The sequence below is a fragment of the Montipora capricornis genome, chromosome 7, assembly GCF_036669925.1.
Source record: "Montipora capricornis isolate CH-2021 chromosome 7, ASM3666992v2, whole genome shotgun sequence".
NCBI lineage: Eukaryota > Metazoa > Cnidaria > Anthozoa > Scleractinia > Acroporidae > Montipora > Montipora capricornis.
The window spans coordinates 2,510,190-2,532,689 of record NC_090889.1 but is presented as its reverse complement, the minus strand read 5'-3'; the positions used below and the strand labels follow the sequence as shown (position 1 = coordinate 2,532,689).

Genomic DNA, 22,500 nt, shown 5'->3' with positions numbered 1-22,500 from the left:
ATGGAGGTGGGAGGCAAGACAGCCTCTGGGGACGAGGTTGTTCGAGCAATTTTCCTTGGCAGGAAATCGCGTGGCAGCGTTGCATTTAGCAACCCGAGTTTTTCTGGCTGGAAATCATATTAGTGAAGAGCAACAGGATAAAGATTAAAGAGCAGAAAAGAGCACGAGAGAGACGGCGACGAAATTTGAGAAATTTAAGCAAAAAAAGCCTCAAGAGAAGCCGAGGAAGAAGAGGGAGAGAAAATTCCAATGAAGAACACCGTAAAGCTGAGAGAAAAAGAGTCAAAAGTTTTCCTTCTTAATACATGCCTCAAAACGAAGAAGTCCTGAAAACGCTTGCAGTTCCCTGTTGACATCGATTCTGGCATATTTTAACAATCACATTTATAGGCTTTTTGTGGGAAATGGATGTCCAGTCTTGACTGTGAAATTGCAGTCGAGTAAGCGAATTTACCACTCTGAAGACTGAAGAGAGAGAGCGTAAAGATTATCAGTCAAATGGAAATTTTTGTGAAAGAGATTACTGACTGTGCATGTAATTGACTAAAATTGTTGGTCATTCTCTGCAAGGCTTGCAATTGTTTGTTTACCGCTGTCAACTCAGAGGTGTTTGATCAGTGTAAACTGTATAGAGAAATGACGATTAATTTTGTACTTTATGCAAAAGCATAATTATTTCCATATATACCATATCGCTTTCTGGGGATAGAAACGGAAGCCCCGATTTTAGACTTGGCTAAATCTCTATATTAAGGGAATTGCGTGCGTGCAATTCATCTTCATGTCTGGGGCGCGTTTCTCGAAAGTCCCGAAACTTTACTGGCCATTTTTTAGTGTCGCAATTCCCTCTGTATCTCAAGAACGGAGAGGATTTAAGTCGTCAATCTTCACTCTCATTTTGCTTTTTTTTTTACCTTGAAAACATGTCAAAAGATCGGCTTTCCAAAGCAAGAGGTTGTCAGATTCACAAATGGCTTTTCGGGCCCGAAACGTTCTCGGGACTTTCGAGAAACGGGCCCCAGCTGGTCAGGGTTAGATACATTATGCCATTATAATTTTGTGGCATAAGGCAGAAAATCAGTCATCACTAGTACGCTGAATAGTGCAAGCTCATTTAGGATTATAAGTAACCCAATCCAAGGAGGGCATTTTTTATTTATTTTAATCATATACATTTATTATTTACCTGTAAATAGTAAATAATAATAATAATTAATATAAAACTTATATTGCGCATATACAATAAAAATATTTTCATATGCCATTAACAGACAATAAGATCAAAATTAATAAGTCAATTAGAAAGCTATCCAAAAAAAGAAAATTTTTTTAAATAAAGTTCATTTGTATAAATGAGTCAATTAAAAACTGTCTTTAAAAGTATGTTTTGAGAGCTCGTTTAAAAGATGTGAGGGTCTGAATGTTTCTGATTTCCGCCGGAAGACTGTTCCACAGTTTCGGAGCAGCCGACTGAAAGGCTCGGTCACCAAGTGTGGGTAGGCACCCTGCCTTGGCTGGCACCAACAGAGTTGCATTCCTGGACCTAAGATTATATCTTGACTGGGGAGCGACAGTCCATAGAGATACTTGAATGTTAACAGCACAATTCTGAATTCAATTCTGTATTTGATGGGCAACCAGTAAAGATCTTCTAAAATGGGAGTGATATGGCACATGCGAGGAGTGTTAGTTTCAAGTTTCGCAGCAGCATTTTGAACTCTTTGAAGTTTATTAATATGAATTGTAGGAAGGCCATATAAAAGACTGTTGCAGTAGTCCAGTTTACTAGTAATAAACGCGAGGATGAGGGATATGGCAGATTGATGAGACAAATACTTTCTGATCCTGCGTATGTTGTAGAGATAATAAAAAGACGAACTGCGACACATATTTATTGACATTCAGTTTTATATTTTCTTTTAACTAGTTCTTTATAGGAAGAGAAGAACGGACGACAGTGATTCCTACGACAGTTCCATAAATGTAGCTTACCTAAAACAATTAAATAATTAAACAGAGAATATTTAGTATCTGTGACACCAACTAAAATAGTCTTTAACTCAAGTTTCCTTTGTTCTTTGGCTATAGCGATCCAATGAGATTCAAATTCTTCCCAAAACGCCCGTGAGTAAACACAGTAAAAGAATAAATGATCAGTTGTTTCCGCACCAGTATTACAAAAAGCTCAGAGATGGCTTTGTATTAAACCCATCTGAGCTAAGCGGGAATTTGTGAATAAAATGTCTTTCAGTATTTTAAATTGAAAGCATTGTACATATGTTTCACAGATACAGGACCTTATTAATAAGAAGGCCTTTTTTATTTCCACATCATCAATAGAAAATTTAGTTTTTCACTTTTTGTACAAATAGGTTAGAAATAGTAATTTTATATTATGTATTATATTTTTATACTTAGTCTATGCAGTCTATGCATTGATTGGCTCGCCGCTCAATCAAGGCTTATAGGTCTGGGCATCCAGAAGTTTGAATACTGCCATAATAATAATCATCATCGTCATCATGATAATAATCATAATAATAACAATAACAATAAATCAACAGTCCCATAGCTGCATTGACAAATTTTGCCTTTCAAGTGTTTTACCTGTGAAGGATTAAACCTTCAAGGCCCGGTTGCATCATTATGCCAGGCTGCTAAGGCTTGCCAGTTGTCTATCCGTCGTTGAGTGCTTTTGAGAATTATTTCTAATTTGTTGCTTATTGCTTGTAAAGTTGAAATTGATGCAATAGAATAGTGTGTTTCTGACTTACGGAGATATTTTTTTGTCTTTAGGTATGGGAAAGGGTGTCAGGAATAATCAAGATCAGTCGAGTATAATGCTACTTCTCGACCATGATGTATCTAACCCTACATCTGATATTTTAATAATAACCGAAGTGTAAGTTTTACTTCCATCAGTCAATTGAAAACTCGATTTTAGTCGCATGATATCAAATCAGAATTATCAAGGCTATGGTTTTTTGTTATTTTCCGAGTCAGAGAAATGTGGCAGACGACATTCAATGATTCTAAAGGCTTGTAGTTTTCGTGCAAAATACCATTGAAATAATACATCTGAGTGCTTTTAATGGAAAAAATACACACAACACTTACTAAAAGCATTGCTTCTAAATACCTAAAAATATATATTTTTAGCTAGAAACTTTCGTGCACCCTAAATGCACACATTACTTAGCTAAATATAGCTTACTGCTAAAATTTCCGTTGGTAGCACAATTGTGGCGCTCAGTTCGCGTAGCCATACACCTTATTCCAAAATGGCCGTCATTTTAGTATTCTTTTGTTTCCATGCAAATTTGGCCCTTATGGCCTCGCTTTCAAACGTAAAATTCAAAAGAATATTTAACCTTGAACGAGGCCATAGGGACCAATTTGCATGGAAACCAAAGAATGACAAAATGGTGGCCATTTTGAACTCACCCCCAGTACAGCTTCATTCTGGTGGTGGAGTCTTCTGAAGTCGCAGAGATTGTCAAAAGCAGAAAGCCCACTGCAAAGATTGGTACTGTTGACATTGGGCACCTATCACACTAGAAACAAAACAATAATTAACAGTATAAGATTTATGTTAGGGAAATTTACATCTTTATTTTTCGGCCAGAGCCAAAGTTAGGTTAAATTTTCTGTTTGCCAAACATCCTTGAATTTAAGTATACTTTTTGCCTGCTTAAGGCGCTTAACAAACAACTTTTAAATGCACCGAAGTAAGTTACGGAGAGGGAATCTCTTTATCGTTTGATCACAACATGTTCTGCCGATTTCTCTTTCTAGGCGCAAAGAAAAATCTAAATATATTCTTTTTACGTTTCCTTGGTAGAGACGAATTAAGTCCCCTGTTTCCACGTTAGTCTCATTTTTTCAATGTTTCCTCTCACCAAGTCTTAATAGAATTACTGTTAGCAGTAAAACTGTGAAAACGTTTGAACGGTTTCCGTAAAAATACTGAAAAAAATAATACAACTCATTTTAAATGTTTGCAACTCGTCTATCTACTGGCAAGTAGTAATTGTTGTTTTAAGGACGGTGCCTACTAATTCAAAGGTATTTTTGCCCCGGTTTATGATTATGCGGGAACTGTAGATCTTAACAAGTGTTATTGAAATCGAAAAAGGAAATTGGGGGTAACCACGCATTTTTCAAAGATAACTCATGAACAATATTTGTAAAAAGCTTTAAAATACAAAACCATGTATGGCGTTCTTTCTCAAATTGATTGCTTAATTATCTCTGAAAAATGTATGGTTTCCCCCAATTTTCTTTTTGGAAACCAATAATACTTACTAAGATCTACTTTCTCTGCATGAGTTTAAACGGCGCAAAAATATCCCTGTATTAGTAAGCATCACCGATAGGAAATCCGACAATCTCGAGATGCTCAGAACGTATGCGCAATAACAATAGTAGGCACTTCCTTAAAATGAGGTTTTCTAAGCCTAGACCGATTACCATGGAAATACTTGCCTTTCTGGTCTTGGTGGTTAATTTAATTGAAACGCAACTCTTGTTTAAAGATAAAATAAGTACTTAAGTATAGTCGAACGTCCACTAACGGATACCTCCTGTAAGCGGACACCTCCCGAATGCGGACACAAAACCGCGGTCCCGGTAATTTCTCCTCTAAAACACTACATATTTAACCTCTCGTAAGCGGACACGGCCACCTATTCGGGGTCCAAAGGGTCTAAAATATCCTCCCGTAAGCGGATAGTAAACAATATAAAGAAAATATCTAACGAAAAGGGTTCGATTTTAATGATTTAATCGCACACTGTCCCATCACTTCGATTACAATTAGCTTTTTTTTTCATTGCAGTACATTAAAGTTTCCTTTATTAACTTTTCTTCAAGCTAATCGCACGAAAATTTGTCTCCTTGAAATTAGAACTCTGAAGGCAGTTCCATACCATATCCTGCTCAGCACACACTGCCGATCAATCACTTGCCAGAGTCATTTCAACCTTGAAAGAGCTATTTTTCAACTCTTTTATCCCAGAAAACCTTGCATTGACGTAATGCGTGATGCTAGTGTCACGCAACAATAAATTTCTCCTTTCCTTTAGCTTATTTAAGATCTTACTAACCGTAAACAGATGTACAGCGGAACCCCGTTTATACGGTCATCAACGGGCCCAAAACAGTTGGCCGTATTAACAGGGTAGGGTGACCAAAGGAACGTGATGACAAATATCGCATTTGCACTTACGGAACAACTTTTCTCTTTAATAAACAACAGGAATGTACGTACATGCACTAATTGTATAAAATACTTGAAACTTCGCTCAGTAGGTAAAACGCTTAAAACTGCTGAGTGTACTGTACGTAATTACCGAACGGAAAGACTTTAGTATCGTGTTTTTGATGGAAGCACAATGGCTTAATCTCTTCGCGGCTTGCTTGACTAGATGTTACAGTAGTGCCAAGATCGTGTTTGTAATTAAAACAGTGAGGAGTGTTGCTGACAGTACTTTGTAGAGTAAATCTGCTGTTAGATTACTGTGGTAAATAACAAAGGTCAATGAAATTGACATGTCACAGGCGTTTTCGTTTTCTTAATTTTAAAATTGTGACCGTTCACCGTATTAACGAGTGACCGCATTAACGAGGGTTTTCTATAAGAGAATGTTTTCTATAAGAAAAAAAGTTGCCGCAATAACGAGGTGACCTTATTATCGAGGTCGCCGTAAGGCGGGGTTCAACAGCAACTGAATTAAGTTTGAGAGACTTTAAGTCACAGAACGCTGTGTCCTTCAAATCTGTAACGCTTAAAAACCGGTCTCAAATCAGGAATGTCCGATAGCAATGCTCAAAACAAATTAATCAATAGCCAATGCCTAATCACATTTCTTGAATAAGTCCTTGACCTTCGAAGCACGCCTTGAGATGAGATCTCAGAACGCCAAGCGGGGTCAATGGCCTCATGATCCGTAGAGTCCTAAGTCAACGAGTGAGTTAAAGAAGGGGAACCAGGTTTCACGTCCACATAATTGGAGGCTTCTTGGGTAACATCGTTGGACATTGTGATGGAGTCATTTGTGAGAAAGGTATTGAAGAGTGTGGGATTGTCCGTGACATGCAATTAAGGACCTTGAGCAGTTATTATGCTGTTTCCTGCCTGTGGCAGTCAATGGGACATGGTGGTGGGCAGGTGACATATGATTTCGTTTTGGCTGTTTCAGTAAGACAGTGTCTCCAACTTGGATATGACAGTCTCTGATAGCTCTTTTGGATTCATCATTTTATTATATCCTCAATTCCTATGTAGCACCTCTTTCATGAAGAACTGCAGGGTCAGACTGAGTCTATGCACTCTGATTGGTCGTCCAAAAAGGGCAGTGGCTAGGGCAACGCCGGTAGTGCAATGAGGAGAGCCACTATAATTACGTGGAAACTGTTACACCCGTTGCTTCCCGTTTCTAGTGGTGCGCAGCACCTTGCCGAAGGTGTTCACGAACTTTCAACTTTACCATGCGCCTCTTGCTATAATGGGGAGCCTTTGTGAGCAGCCAAGCTAAGATTCTGCAAAACTAAACTCTGAGAACGTCCTTAGAACGGGGAGTGGATCACTGGGGTTGTAGGCATACACTCTTGTATCACAGGAATGCAGCTTCACGTCGCACTTCTTCGAAGCATTTACGCTCAGTATGTTCACACTCGCTCCAGAATCAATCAGGAAGTTAAACTTGACACTATTGGCTTTAAATGTGACAAATGGCAAACTGACCTCAGTGGCAGGTGTTGGTAATTTGAACGTACACTCACCAGCATAACTTGACGAGGCTTCACGTGGTATAATTCCTAGTTCCACTTGATTAACACTCTCGGCATGAAGGTTTGGGCTTCGATTTCGGGGCTCACCAGGCTTTTGACCTTTTTGTGGAGGTCGGCATTGACCAGATAACTTCGTGCGACAGCATTCCGCGTAGTGACCATATTCGTGACAAACACGACAATTATGAGTTTTGTGCAGGACAACCACTTTTGCTTTCGTGTGGCCAGCTTTTACCGCTGTTCTAACAAGACCGGTTCTCTAGAGGAGGTTTTAAAGGCTGAGACAGTACATAGTTAGCTCTTTCCAAAAATTCAATGTCCCGTCTTGTTTTTTGGACACTTTCAATGCCCTTGCCTTATCCAACAGCGTATCAAGGGTCATCGTTGCATCTCTTACAAGCATCAAACATTGTGTATAAGAGAACTACGTTGGACTTGAGAGTGCAGAGCCAAAGCGTTTTTGTGCCACAAGAGAAAAACAGAGGCTTTGACGGCTAAATATCCCAACAAACAACCCACGTCACCTTAATCTTTTCCAATAAGTTGCTGTTACAGGTTGAAATTAATTCAGGTCCATTTAAATCAAACTAGATAAATTTAGATCAGACTAGATTAATTTAATTAACCTGGGTTATTTATCAACTGTTTGAAAACTAGTGGCGAAACTTTCTAACATTTCGAAATTTTTAATTCAGCACTTTAGGCAACGTCCTCCCTGTTTATATGAAACTCTGTTTTAAACGTCCTTTCGATAAGAGGTTTTGCTCTTCGAAAAACAATTAATCAAACTTCACGCCATTTAGAATCAATACGACGTCGTTAAAATGCTCCAAATTAAGAAAACTATTAAGAAGAAGATCCTTCACTGCACTGCTGCAGTCACAATCGTAAAAAAGTTTTCGCTGATGCACTGTGAAGTAGTGTCAGCTGCGCAGGCCAAAACTTGTTTGACGAGAAATCTGAACTGACTTTCCACATGGAACTGAGGCTCCGGGCTCGAAGAGGTAATTTTTTCTTACGGTGTTTGGTGGTTTTCTTTGACTCGCACAGCCTTTTCTTGGCCAAGGAAAAACGTTCCTCGACACGGAGGGTCCGAACGCACAGTTTTCGAAGCGCTTTATTCGTAGTTTTCTGTTAATTCACGGGTAATGTTTGGCTTGAAACCGGAAACAATTGACCAAGATTCTTTTGCTTCGGTTAGATTTTATAAGGCAATGTTACAGGTAAATTTTAGATTCAGGTTGAAGTGATTTCAACCTAGGTAAATTTAATTTTAAACTAGGTTGAAATTGAAAGTAGGAAACATAAAACAAAAAGTCCATCAATTGTTAGCAAGTACGTGTATATTGGTAAGTAAATCGGTGCTGGAAGTAAGGGGATGTGGTTACCGTACGTTTTCCTTGATTTAGTATGTAAAAACGCCTTTGGTTGTTATTAAGTCTAAACACTAACTCCAAAGTTCCCTGACAAAGTTCCAACAAATGTTGGCTGGCTCAAATTTTTCGCGCATATTCCAAATTACTTCGAATTCATTTCCTGCTCGGCTACTGTGACAAACGAGCTTGATTTCCATTATCTACAAGCTCTCTCATATCCGAATCGATAAGCGCATTTAACTATAGTTTTAATTTTTAAAAAAACACGGAAGGATGAAGGATGTGGATATAACCACATTTTGCCTGTTATTACAAGGGCGATGTGATTTGAGCATCGAAGCTGATTATGATTTTCAAAATAGCCGCCGTGCAATTTCTTAATAATGTTGAAGAAACAAAAAACAACAATAACATAGTTAAAGATATGAAATTATCTTAATAATATCGGGCTTAGCTTCACTGTTCATCTAATGACATCAATTACGATATTATACGTAAATTGGCAAGAACGTTTACCTCGTCAGGGTACGTTACTTGAACCAACCCATAAGAAACCCATTACTTGGTATTTCACTAAAGTCTAGCTTTGATTGTCTTTTAACCATGGAACTAAATGTAACTCCTTCTTGCCCCGATTGAGATTGGGATTATTTCTTAAAAGAAAAAATAATAACAACTGGACTGAACAATTACTTACCAAGTAGCGAGCTGCGTTTAATGTGTTCCTACGCATGAAACTGCCGAAAATTAGTATCAAAGAAGCATTGAAACATTTCAACAGATTAGCCTCCTGCTCTGACCTTTGGATTGAATTAGCCGCATGACTAGTGGGTTATATGTGTAAACAACTGGTACATAGACAGGTACTTACCTATTTGTTGTAAACTATGATTGCTGGTCATTTTTTCCGCATGCATAAGCCTCAACTCCTGCTCCTCTTTAAGTTTCGAACTATTATTTGATTTTCTCGGAGGTCGAGGCGGATACAATTGAATTTAATATTCCTACAAAAAAGTACCAAAATATGCCAAGCGACCAAATGTCACGAAACGAAAGAACTTTGTTGAACACAGTTGTGTTCACTGGGGAAGGACCAACAGTTTCCATGACTTAAGGACCCACTTGCTTCCTATTTTGCCTCATTACGCAACCAGACAAAATCAACAACGTATTAACATGCAAGGGTATATGGGTCAGCCTTCCCAGCTTTATTGATAAATACGCACACTGCTGCAGACGACTCCTTACGCACCACGCCAGACACGTAATCCCTAAAAACCCCCCAATAGAAAAAAATGGGGATCGTGTACCCCCAACTGAGGCTGTAGCGCTACCTTTGGGGTTTTAAGGTATCTATATAAATGAAAGAAAACGATCAAAAACGAAAGGAAGCAAGGCAAGGCTGACCTATAACTAATCCAAACTCCTAACGGTTAGCCTGTCAATACACATTACCCGCAAAAAGCATCACCGCACACACCAGTCCTCTGCTCCGTGCCAGCAAAATATTCATTTTACCCAGTCACGGGTTAAAAGTTGCATTTTTTGCCATCGGACGTAAAAATGGTACATTAAAGGCAACACTGTAGAGATGTTCTCATAAGCAGACTCCGTGCCGTAATTCAACATGCAGGATTGAAAATCACGGATAAGCATTTAATCTAAGCACACTACAACTACTGAACACACTTTCACACGGAAAGACTGCAGAACAAATGAATAATGCTGTCAACCAACAGTGAATCTTAAACTCGCCGATTTCCCTTCGGCTTTAGCGCTGAAGCGGGGCTTTTTACAAGGAAAGTATGCTGTAAGGTGTACAAACCTTTTGTGGCTCTTTCTTTTTCTCTTTTAAGGAAATTGAATATTTATCTTGCCCAGAGTTTCTTAATTTCACACCAGGACCATTGCCACTGCCATTATGAAATTTTCAAGATTTTCAAGCCAGCTCACCCAACTTGAAAACATTAGCCCAATGTTTTAATCTTTTAGTCCAAAAGCTATCGCATGTCCAATAATAACAGTGCCCCTTTAAAGCAAAATATTTTAAAATCTTTTTACTGTATGAAATATAATAATGAGTTGTTCCTTATTCCCGATAAAACCTTCTGAAAATTAAATGGCAAGCCAGATATTTTTAAAGAATGAGCATGGATTGTTTATTATTTATTCATTTATTTTAATTAGATTGAATTTAGTATATTCTCAATGTCCTTCAAATTTGAACTCATAAGGTTGTGACTTTTTTCGTTGGGAAGATTACCTTTCATGACTCCACTGCTGACCATTATTTTTCCGGTCAAAAAAATTGAAACAGTAATAGTTTCTGCTTAAAGTCAATAATCTATGACATTGACTCTTCCAAAGGCCAAAAATTATTTCTGCAACTGTCCATCCTCACTAGTTTATTATGCTTGTGACAGGAGATAGTAAGACATGAGAGTGACATGTTCTTCTCTTTGTGAAATACAGAAGTATTTTACGAGAGTCACGTGTAATAATTATTTACTGGTAAAATCATTATTATTACATTAATGCCACTTTTCAGACTGGAGGAAGTGAGATTAAATAATTACATGTTTTTCTCTATGTGAAATACTACAACATTTTACAGGAATCATTTATTATCTGAAAAGTTTTTTTTTTTTCGTACATTAATGTCCCTTTTAAAAATTAAATTTGTTTTTTGTATAAAGAAAACTAAATCTGATTCAATTAAAAATGTTATAATCATTGTGCATAGTGTTCTTTTCATTTCCAAAACTGAATGGAGTGAATGTGCCAGAGTTACTTTTAATCTAATACCAGAGTGATTTTAACTCTTATTATGGAGTTTAAATTACTCTTATCTTTGATGGGGTAGAGTTGAAGAAACTCCTTTTTCAATCTAATACAACTCCTAAATTGGAATTAAATTTGGAGTGAAAATGACCCTCAGAAAGGAGTTATTTTGAATCTAATATGTGTACTTCATTTTTTTTCCTTTACTCAGAAATGAAACGTATTTATTTTGACTTCAGGGTGAACTATTAACACAGTGAGGTAGAGTGGCCAATCAAAAGAGAGTTTGTAACTGAAAACATGATCTAAACATCTCTGAGATTGAAAAAAACTTATGAACATGTGAACCTGAAGTATCACAAATCATAATGCTGACAAATAAAAAGACAAGGAAATGGGTCATAAATATTAAGCTTTGACTATCTGAATGATTTTGAGTTAGATTAAAGCAATCTATTGTTGAAAAATCCAAACCTATCTCTCTTGGTGTTAATGAGTAATGTATTTTAAACAATCTTCGCCCTTGTGAGTCGCAATAAATTGCGTTAACCAGGAACAAATTATTTTAAAGCTAATACCGGTAACTGTCTAGGTTCACATGTAACAAAAGTAATGGAAAAGTCACAGAAAACGGAATTTGAAATGCACGTACGTAGTGCCATTTGAAGGTTAAATAGGTATTTGCAGACTTAATGCTTTGATGTATTGTGCACATAAACAAGTATCTGTTCTTCCCTTTAATGGTTAACATTCCTTGACAGACTTCTTGCCGTTCCAAGAGAGTTTGTGTCCACATTTTATCTTTATTTCGGGAGAGTTTCAATAGACGAAGCGAAATAAATATGACAGACGGAGTGACCCGCACTACAGTATTTTATCTTTTCTCCTGCCCTTACCTTTCCGGAAGCGAAACACTATTTCTTTTTTTTAAATAGTTTCTTGTTGGAGTTAAGGTAAATCTCATCGAGTGACTTTATAACAAGAGGTATTTTACCTTTAAATGGAGTTAAAATAACCCCCAAAACAGAGTTATTTTGAATCGAAAATTTTAACTCCGTTTTTCGAGTTAAATTAACTCTGAAAATTGCTGTGTAAGTAAAACCCTTAAAAAAAGGAAAAAAAAAATTTGATAGGAAGCAAGCCAAAAAATAGGAAAAAATAGAAACTTGACGTCCTGTAATAATAGTTGTAAAATTATTAAAGATCCATTGAACGGTGCAGATTGATACGTATGTCAGCGAAATTTTTGGCAGAAAGCACAAAGAAAATCCATTATAAAGCCACGAGAGCCGTCGAATAATAAGTGTAATAAGTGTTTGTTGATGTCTTTTAGCTTCTTCCGTAGCTAAAAGGTGGGCGTTTCACTCTGTCTAATCTACCTCTCTTGATGATTCGCGCTTACGTAGCGAAGCGTTACTTGAATTTGAAGGCTACAGTCGATGTGTAGATAACCGCTTTATTTCTGCACTTGTTGCCAACGGGAAACGTCATCGGCAACAGTCAAACTGCAAAGCAAATAAAAGATTTGCGTTTTAAATATGAAATTACACTTTAAAGGCTGAAATATTCGCAGCGAAAGTCTACTTACAATTCTGTTGGGCAATCCATGCATCATAACACGGCTCTTTACAATGAGTTTCGTTTTTTTTAGATAAAAAGACCAATTCGTCGCCAGGTCCTTTGCGACTTCATTTTGGCGCCCAAACGGTACAGCTACACAAAAAGTTATTTACTTGAAGTACAAACTGGAAGTTTAACTCCACTAGCGCAAATCACTCGATTTACTTCGATGCCCTGTAATCGACAGGAAAACAAATTCACATCAAAAATGAAATCTTTGGTGATTTTATCTGTATACTAGATTTGCAAACAAAAGTGGGGTAGACGATCACGTTGCTAAAAAAAAAGAGTAAACGAGGTTTAAATGGAATCAAATAATCAATTATTTCAAGTTATACACTTTGCCTCGAGTTTAAAGTCTTAAAACTGCGCAAATTACATAACAAATATGAATAATTAACTTGCATTTTTAATTGAGATTTACCGACAACCGACAAATGTCGAGAATTTCAACCGAAAACTGACAAAGTAATATAATTTTTACCGGCAACTGACATGTGCACCCCACGCCCCCATTGAGACCCTCTTAGTGACGGTGGTTTTGTTATCCGATGTGCTTTTTGGGTTTCCCCATTTTGTCCTATTTCGGTTCCGGTTTCTCTTAGATTTCAGCTGCAATTGATCTCGAATAGAGTGTTTTCACTCACGTGATCAGTAACCTTGTTTAATAATTGTCGCTAATTGTCGCTGCTAATCGCCGTCGCAAAGTACAGCAACGACGCAGCTCAACAAGGTCGAACCGAAAGCATACAATGGCGCCTCTGGCAGCCGCTATACGGTCCATGTGTGACCTTGGAGCACAGCTTACAGCCAGCTGGAATCGGCTGTATGCTGGTTTTTGCCGAGGGGGAAAACCGGAGAATCCGAAGAAAAACCCTCGAAGCAGAGAAGAGAACCAACACAAACTCAACCCACTTATGGCGTCTGGTCCGGGAATCGAACCTCGGCCACATTGGTGGGAGGCGAGTGCTCTCACCACTGAGCCATCCCTGCTCCCCTTTTGAGTGATAATAGAGCTCAATTCACGGAGACGTCACTTGAAAACCCTCTACAGTCGCGAAACGCCAAAGTTATTGGGAGGAATGCGTGACAAACTGACTGTCACGAGAGACTGTCACGAGAGGGGGTCACGCGTGTCGAATGACGCTCGTGTTGGTGATAAGGTTAACCTGGACTTCGCAGTGGATGAAGGTGAAGGACCCCATGAAGATCTAAACTAGTCTGAAGTGTCAGACGGCTGACTCTTCAGACTAGATCTAAACGAGCCTGAAGTGAGTTAAGAAGCTAGTGACTCTGATAAAAGCCAGCAAGAATTTGATGAAAGTAGTGACGAAGTACAGATGACAACAATTCCCAGGGCCAGCAAGATGAATAAGGGACATCAGAGGGACGAATTTTCTCTTTGACTTTGGTGCAACGTCGCGACATGGAAGGGCGGTGAGGTTCAATACTCGACTGCTGTTATAAGTAAGTATTTGTTTATTACTACATTTAACCTTAGAGCATGCTCCTGCTGCCACGTAAAACAGGGAACAAATTGTACCGGTTACTTCCTCAGTGCAATCGCGTGTTTTAAACCAAGATTAATTAAACATTCCAGTCGAATCTCCAAACTGTCGGGTCTTGGTTATCAAATAGAAATGTTCAATTAGAGATTTTCGATTTAGTTTCCAGAGCTATAGCTTTTTGCGATTGCAAAAAATTGAAATTCTAGAGAGGACTTGTGAGCAAATTCTCCTAAGTTAACTTGGTTTCATTACCAGCTGCTTTTCGGAAAATGAGCCCACTAAGTCCGGGCTCGAGAGAGCGGCAGAAATAAGGCAATGATTTAAGCAGATACTAAAAGATATGAAGGCTTTAGACAAGTCCATGACATTCACAAATACTTTTACTAAATAAGTGTTAGTGTAGTTTGCTCTGTATGCCCCACTTGTCACCATTGTATCGGTTTTCTGACGGTTTTGTATGAGGTTTTCGGTTTTGACCGAATTTTTTTGCGGTTTTGCGGTTTTGCGGTTTGCGGTTTTGGATGATTTTTTCTTCGGTTTTGCGGTTTGTAATATACCCCAATGTCCTCCTCTTTAAGAAGTGGTGTTGTGATGTTTCATTCCTGACACCAATCTCTGTCAACAACTATTTTCAGACTGCTTACTATGTTTGTTAAATTCGAAACAAAGCAGTGTTTCTTACTTTGAAGTAAATTCACGTACAATTTTGTGTTTGGTTTAGTCTCGCTCGACTGCCGACTGAAGAGACTAATGGAGTATTTTTTCATTTTCTAAACAGATTTTCTTTCTTCCTGCTACTCGTACCTGTTCACAGCCTCAACAAGATTTTTTGTACCTCAGATTTCGCCCAGTCACCTAAGATATATATGATCCATTTCATATATCATTTCATCACCAAACATATTGTCGAAATTCTGAAAACTTCCCGTCATTTAAAAAAAAAAAAACAGAGGGAAAATGTTTGCTACATTGACGACATCTATGCGTCTGTCCTCTAATAGATCATAGGACAACCAATCAAAATGTGAGAATAATTTGACTTACATGTACACAATTTTAAACCGATCAGCACACGGCGTATATATTTCCTTTTTAATTTTTCTGTTCTATTTCATTCACCTATTATCAGCTATTATTTGGCCTCTAATTGAGTCGTAAAATGAACAGGGTTCAGAGAATGGAGATCCGGAACTCCTACCCACTCGGACACTTTTGCAACCCTCCTAAAGGGTCCTTTGGCGACAAAACACGATCAAACTTGTTGGATCACCGTCCAAACGAGCAACATCGACGTAAAATGTTTTGCAGTGTTTAAAAGTAAAGTAACCATATTTAACGTCGATAACTCGTAACAGTAATTCAACTGACCAACCTGTGGTCGACGGTGCGGTTTACGCCCTCCTCTCCAACAGCGCTCCGTTTTACGTGTAAAGAGCTACTTAAGCTACACTAAACTGAAGGAAAGAAGACGAAGTAAGGATGCCAGATCCGGGAATCGAACTGAGAACCTCTTGCACCAAGACCGCGCACTAACCGACTGTGCCATCCATGCTCCTTCTACAATTGAGTGTAATTTCAACAAACAGATTTAAACAACAATCCAGGACGAAATGTCTTGCGACACTCTTAACAATTAGAGCAAACATCGCCTCGATTAAAGGTTCTGTACTAATTCCTCTCAATATCTCCCCCTCCCTCCCCCAAGCAATGTTGAAACAAGCGGCAGCATTTCTGAATGTTTCCCGGATTCCAATCAACATTAAAAGGGTGGAGCGGGCTGTATGATAGATGGTTTTTGTTTGAAACCATTTTGGCTCAAGTGCTCTAAGACTTTTGTCCAGGGATGTTTAAAAAACAAAGTTTTTTTTTAAAGTATTTTTTTCTGCAGAAAAGTAGGTAAAATTGGTATTTTTCAAAGCATATTAAAGTTAAACTTAATTAATGTGGGATTGATTATGGTAGAACACAGCTTACAGGCGGCTCGCAGTCTTACATTTTATTCAATCCGAAAGGATGTTATTAATACAATAGCATCAATGTTTACGCGTTGGCACCTTATTATCGAAAGCAGAGAAGTGATACTATGAAAGTCACACATGGCAAGTGTAGTGTAACACAATACCATTTCTTGCGTTCCAAGGTGACGTCAACTGCGATCATGGCGTTACAGTTGAAAACCTTGCTTTTCGGAAAACGGCACAATTCAACTACTTTCTTTTCTACTCAATGCTATACATTAATAGATGTTTCACATGAACGTTTACATAGTTAGAAATCCTTGACATATCGTGCATTCCATTTTCCAACGGTCTACCATCGCAACAGCAAGAAATATGATATCATTATTTTCTCAGTGAAAAGCTGTGTTAGACCGTCTAGACCAAAAAATATATAAATGTCAGAATGTGTAGTCGGAACAAATTGGTTCAGTTTCATTGTGACTACTTCGCATGCGCTTAGTCACTATTGCCATAGTGTTGTTTTTTTCCGAAAACTGGGTATGTAACAATACAATACACTTCGGAGCCAATCCGCATACAAAGAGTACTAAAGTCCGTACTCTAAAAACAGTACGAAGATTTGCCGATAGTTCGCGAGGGCGAACGAAATGCGCTCTTGGTTCGGAGACAATGATCTCTTGTGATTTGATCGGGTGAGTTTTTTATATCTTACAACAGTTTGCTGCACTTCTCGCAACCTTCATATTTTGCTTCTAACCGGTCATTTGAGCCCGTTTATGCGTTTACTGAAGCCGTTGAAGAAAAGCAAAAGCCCTTTGAGGGAAAACATGAGCCTCTTCCACCTTGCAGGAATATTGAGCCCGTATACGAAATAAACACAGCCTTTGGGAATTTCAAGTAGCACATGATTGTCAAACTATAGATGATTTTCACGGTGAGCTAATCAAATTCGTAAAGGTCTTCTGAATTTTTATCCATAGAAGGTCAGAAGATGACTTAGAATTCCGTGTCGTCTTTCGTTTCGAAAATGCAGCGCTTTGAATTTCCTAATTAATATTGTCGCCTTACGCAAATTTGATTGAAAAAATGTCTATCCCAATGAATATTATCAGTTTGAGCGTTTTGTTCCGGCATACACTTGTATTTTATCTCGCGAGCGAAAAGTAAGCGATTGTCTATGATTCATTTCATATATCATGTCGATTTGTTGTTTCGCCACATACTTTTTAGTGGAGGACTTTGGTGTCTCAATACACAGATACTAAGTTGCGTCAGAGTTACTGGTTGCGTGAAACGCTACGACAAACATTTCAGAAAGGGAGTACCCCATATGCATATACGTGAGAATTTGTTTCCTAAAACTTTCCAAGTTCTTGGCCTTTCTCATTGAACGGTTTCAAATTTATCTTTTTGTTGCGTGACAGGGAAAAACGATGTAAATTTTTCAATGGTCGAGAAACTACCGATATGAAAGCTGTGGTGATTCAGCTACCCCTATTCACATAACAGAATATTTAACAACTATTCTACTTCTTCCATATTTTCCCCTTGTAAATTTCCGCAGTAGTCATAGGGCTACGACAAAACACTGACTCCGGGCAACTGACCCCCTACTGACTCCCTTACTGACCCCCTCTAAATTGACTGGAAATAACAACCGGAAGTTGTTGGGTCTTAACAGCTCCTGGTACCGTTATCCATTCACTGCTTGCGGAAAGAAAATGACCCAAGGACGTTCTCGTTTAAGTAAAACTGTGAATTGAAGGTTTCATAAGTATCGATCTGTAACCAGAAACCCACAAAAGGGAGACCATGGAGGTCTGTCAAATTTCACTAACTCAAAATTTGCAGTGGACTCTAGAATCTGCAACCCGCCGGATGTTATGTTTTCGAATTTTACAACTCGGATGTCGGATTTTCACAACTTCGCCGTCGGAGTTTCAACAACTCGGAGCTGCTACAAGCTTCCGTTAAGACCCAGTTAAGATCAAACAACTTCCGGTTGTTGTAACGCGGGTTTTGTTACTTGTTCTTTTTTTTTTTTTTTTCTTTTTTTCATGGACGTGGACTGCAAAACAGGTGATAATTCTTCGGTTGCCTCGCTTAACACTCGTTCATTGGAAAAGAGCAAAAGCATATATGTTGAAAGGAGTTGAAACGACTGGCACGAAGCAGAACAACCTTCCTTCCTCCATCGTGAAATTCGAAGGTGCGCCGATATACAACAGTAATTTCTATATTATCGTAAATCATAATCCGTGTCGGTAAAAGTCTTGCCTGTCACTCCCCTGGTAAGTGGTGTCTTTGTGTATAGAGCCTTCTGCGCGTATTTTCTTAGGATCGAGAGGGTAGTCGAACCGCGTAGATTTCTCTGGTGGACACAGTAGAATCATCAACTTAGCCTGCAATGGCGTCGAAAGTCATGCAACGCGAATGGCGTTTTAGTGGATCCTTAAACAAAATATACCCTTATGGAGCTCAATAATGGAAAGTCAGTTGGATAAACTAGGCATGAATCTCAAAAGCGACGAGTACTGGACTTTGACAACAATCTATCGCCCGTCGAGACGAAATCAAAGTGAGGAGTATTTACCTGAAGTACATGGTAATTTGACACAATTGAGTTTCTTGTCTTCACGCACGCAATGAAATAGGAAGAGGTTTTCACCTCTAAGAGCAAATATGTTGTTTGTTTCAATAAAATTTTCGCTGGAAAAGGATTCTGTGGTATTTTCTGCCTTTGTGAATTATGATATCATGTTGTGTATTGAATTTTCGAGCTTAAGGTTCAAATGTGATATGGGAGAAGCTTTTTAGTATTGCTCTGTAAGCAGGAAGGGTTCACAGGCCTGTTGGAAGCGTGCTTGAGTTTCAACAAAATGAGGCCCAAAATCAGTGAAAACTTGTGACGCAGATGAATAATAAAGTAGCTGCTATTTCCATAATGATGGAATTACCTGGTGATAAATAACGTCGTACGCGTCTTGGAGAGTAAATTTTGACTTTGCATAAACAAGAGTTGGGCGATTGTGATCTTTGTTTTGACTTCGCTCATTTCATTGTCAAACTTTATAACACTTGACAGAAAAAGAAACTTACAAAAACCGGGAGTTAGGTATCATCGAGTTGGACTTCGAGTTCGAGTTCGAGTTGGACTTCGAGTTGGACTTCGAGTTAGACTTCGAGTTGGACTTCGAGTTGGACTTCGAGTTGGACTTCGAGTTGCGAGTTAATAATTAAAACGCAAGTATATAATTGATAATAATGTATAATTATTATTTATTATTAATGTTAATAAGCAAAGAGATGTATAAGCTGGGCGAAGAACAGGAACAGGAATTCGGGGCAATATTGGGATTTTTCATTTTTTTTTCATGTGGTTTAAGTAGTAAAATTGCTGACACATTAAAATATAGAGCAGGGATATGGGTTTTCAACAATGTGTGGTACCTTTTGTCACATTCTTTTTCCATTTCCGGCATTCTTTAATTTATAGCCCACACTTTTATGAAAAGTAGGTCACGTGATGGTCTACCTGTAAAGGGCCTGTTAAAATTTAAACACAAAAATTGCTTTCAAAATAATACTGTCGAGAAAAAAAAAATTAACACGTTATTTGCCGGAGAAATAATCCATCGAGTTTGGACTCGAAGATGGTGTTGGTGACCTTAACACGCTTTGTATGACAGACCACAACAACGGCCCTCTTCTGGGCGCTTCATATCCAAAAGTGGGAGAAGGATTTATCGGAAAAAGAAGGTGTTTGAAAGCTCTCCTATTGACCGGATCGACTGTCTATGTTGAGCGCCTCAGTGTGTTCTCTTGGTTTTCGTGCGCTTACTAGTGAAGGCATACCCAATTTAAAACAAAACAAAATAAAATTCGTACTAGTGCAACCCCCTCCTTATAGACAACCCTATCTAAAAATCTAAACCTACCGCAGCCGCAGAACATTTCCTGTCATCTCCTAACCACACACTGCCAACGACATGCAATTAATACCCATCGAAAAATTCTCTTCCATCCGAGACTCTATCCGTAAGGCCACAGAAGTTTTATTTTGTAATCCAAAAAGGCAGAACAATTGATCCCGATGGTCTGAACATCCACGAAGAATCAGACTGTTCCGTTCTATGCTATGTGATTATTTTTTAATATAAGCTTATCTACACTGTGTTTCACTGTGTTTCCGGAACATATTTCGAAAATATGCTACATATGCTTGAAATATGCTTATTGTACCTGAAGAAGCCTGGTTTGGCCAGCCGAAATATCGATATACCTTCAAAAAAATCAACCCACCTTGTGTCGCTTTTTGCTTTTATATTCCCGTTTTATATATGAAGCGGATTAGATCACTAATGTTTTAACATATACCAGCAGCATCATCGTTGCGGCCTGGGAGGGGGGGGGACACCCATATGGAACAGATGGGCATGCTCGTTTTAACCCCAAAGGGAGACCATGTGGGCGTGGCTCAAGCTTTTTGTGAACCCTGAAGGAGACAAATTTTGACCCCTAAAAACAAGTTAAAAAGAAAATTCTGTGTTTATTTGCGGAACCCGAAACGAGACCTTAAAATATTTGCGATTTGCCCGGAACACCCTAAGCGAGACCAAAATCCAAAATTTACACCCCGAGACGACGAGCATCCCCGTCTGTTTCATATGGGAGTCCCCCCCCTCCCCCTTCCCGGGCGTTCCGGTTGCTCACTCTAATTTCTGACCGTTTTGCCTACCCGTCAAGATGCAGGTCTGTGCTGTGCAACTCGGACTTACTTACGCATAAGCAATTAAGCCACTTCCTTCAGTCTCTTCTAAATTACCCTTTTGATCCATGATGAAAAGAAGACTTACGTTGTATAGCCACACGCCTCCTCTGGCGACGAAGTTATCTCTATTGTTGCTGTTGTTTCCTCGCTGAAAACGGGCATGTTTCAGGGTTAATTTGCATTCGAAAATAAAGTCTTCATAAACTAAATTAAACCTACCGTGCCATTGCCAATTCCACAATGGCCAGCAACAAGACCAACCAGGCTGATGACGAGACCTCGTATCATACCACGTGGGGACCTCGTATCAAACCCGCTTATGCCTTGAAAACACGTGTAACACAAGACGACCACTTGGACAGCGTCACAGTCACGCATCACGCATCCTCGATTTACGGGGCCTAGGACCGTACTGAAGACCTCGGGCACCTAAGCCTCAAAATATTTCCTTACAATGCTAGGCCAAAGTTGAGATGCAAGGTATCTTTATGTGCCACTTGCACTTTCTTAACAGAAATGGACACTGCTTCGATTCAAATCCTTTCTCTTCATGAGAGATCGTTGGTTAGCATCATGGATCATGGTTAGCATTTACATTTCAAGGAAAAATATTCCTTGTCATACTATCGTTGGTTTTGTGCCCTCCCATAAGCAAAAGCGGTCCTTCGAAAAATGTAAGTATCTCGCCGGGCTCTGGTTTTGCGGGACCTACCCTACCCTACCCCTCTATTTCTTTTTGGGGGCAGGGGAGTTTATTTTTATAGTCAACTTTAACTCGAACTCCAACTCGAAGCGCAACTCGAAGTCCAACTCGAAGTCCAACTCGAAGTCCAACTCGAAGTCCAACTCGAAGTCCAACTCGAAGTCCAACTCGAAGTCCAACTCGAAGTCTAACTCGAACTCGAACTCGAATCCAAACTCGATGGTTCGGGATTCCCACAAAAACCCGGTATCTTGCCATCATTTGACACAGATGCTTCACTGTTTGGCGAGTAAACATGCCGCGGTAACTTAATCACGGCGCCCGCTGAATTCCGGGAGTTTGCCTTTTGGTCGAGGGTCGAGGGTCGAGGGTAACTAGTCGAGGGTCGAGGGTAAATAGTCGAGGGTCGAGGGTAAATAGTCGAGGGTCCAGGGTAAATGGTCGAGGGTCGAAAAATTATTCAAAATTAATTTCAAATTATTTCAGAGGATATTCCGTAGCTTTATGTGCCCACAAGATTCGAATATAGCCGGCTAGCTACATTGTCTGGGCGTGTTGCTTTGATTGACAGTACCAAATGCAGTTTCCTGCTGTCAAATACTTGCTCATCTCCCGGGACTCATCTTTCTGTTCTGTTATCGTGGCTATGGAATCATTTCGCAGTCGACTGAAACAGCAAGGCTTTATTGTCTCCTTCCATCCAAAAGGAGATGGAAGCTGCTTTTTTTCGGCAGCTGCACACCAGCTGAAACAAGACGGTGCGGTGCTTAAAGGAGGCGACATTTGACTATCTATTATCATCGCTTTGATGTAAGTATTTTCATTGATAGTCATTACGAGCAAAGAAATAGATAGGAAAGAAGTCTTTCCGTACTCGTTTACTTTTATATCCTAGACTGATGGCCATTCAATTACGCCTCGCTTTCTACAGACAAAGTGGATTATGGGGGTGTTTCTAAAACGAAGACCCAAAAACTAAGACCTAAGA

General features: G+C 39.0%; 1 protein-coding gene across 1 annotated transcript in view; it reads right to left on the bottom strand.

Annotated features, from left to right (window-relative positions):
- LOC138055306 (carboxypeptidase A2-like) overlaps nt 1–22,346 on the bottom strand; it is a 47,195-nt gene extending 24,849 nt beyond the window's left edge. The window contains exon 1 of the mRNA XM_068901278.1: nt 22,087–22,346. Within this exon, the coding sequence (XP_068757379.1) occupies nt 22,087–22,346 (260 nt within the window). The remainder of the gene's footprint in view (nt 1–22,086) is intronic.
- Nucleotides 22,347–22,500: the final 154 nt, after the last annotated feature.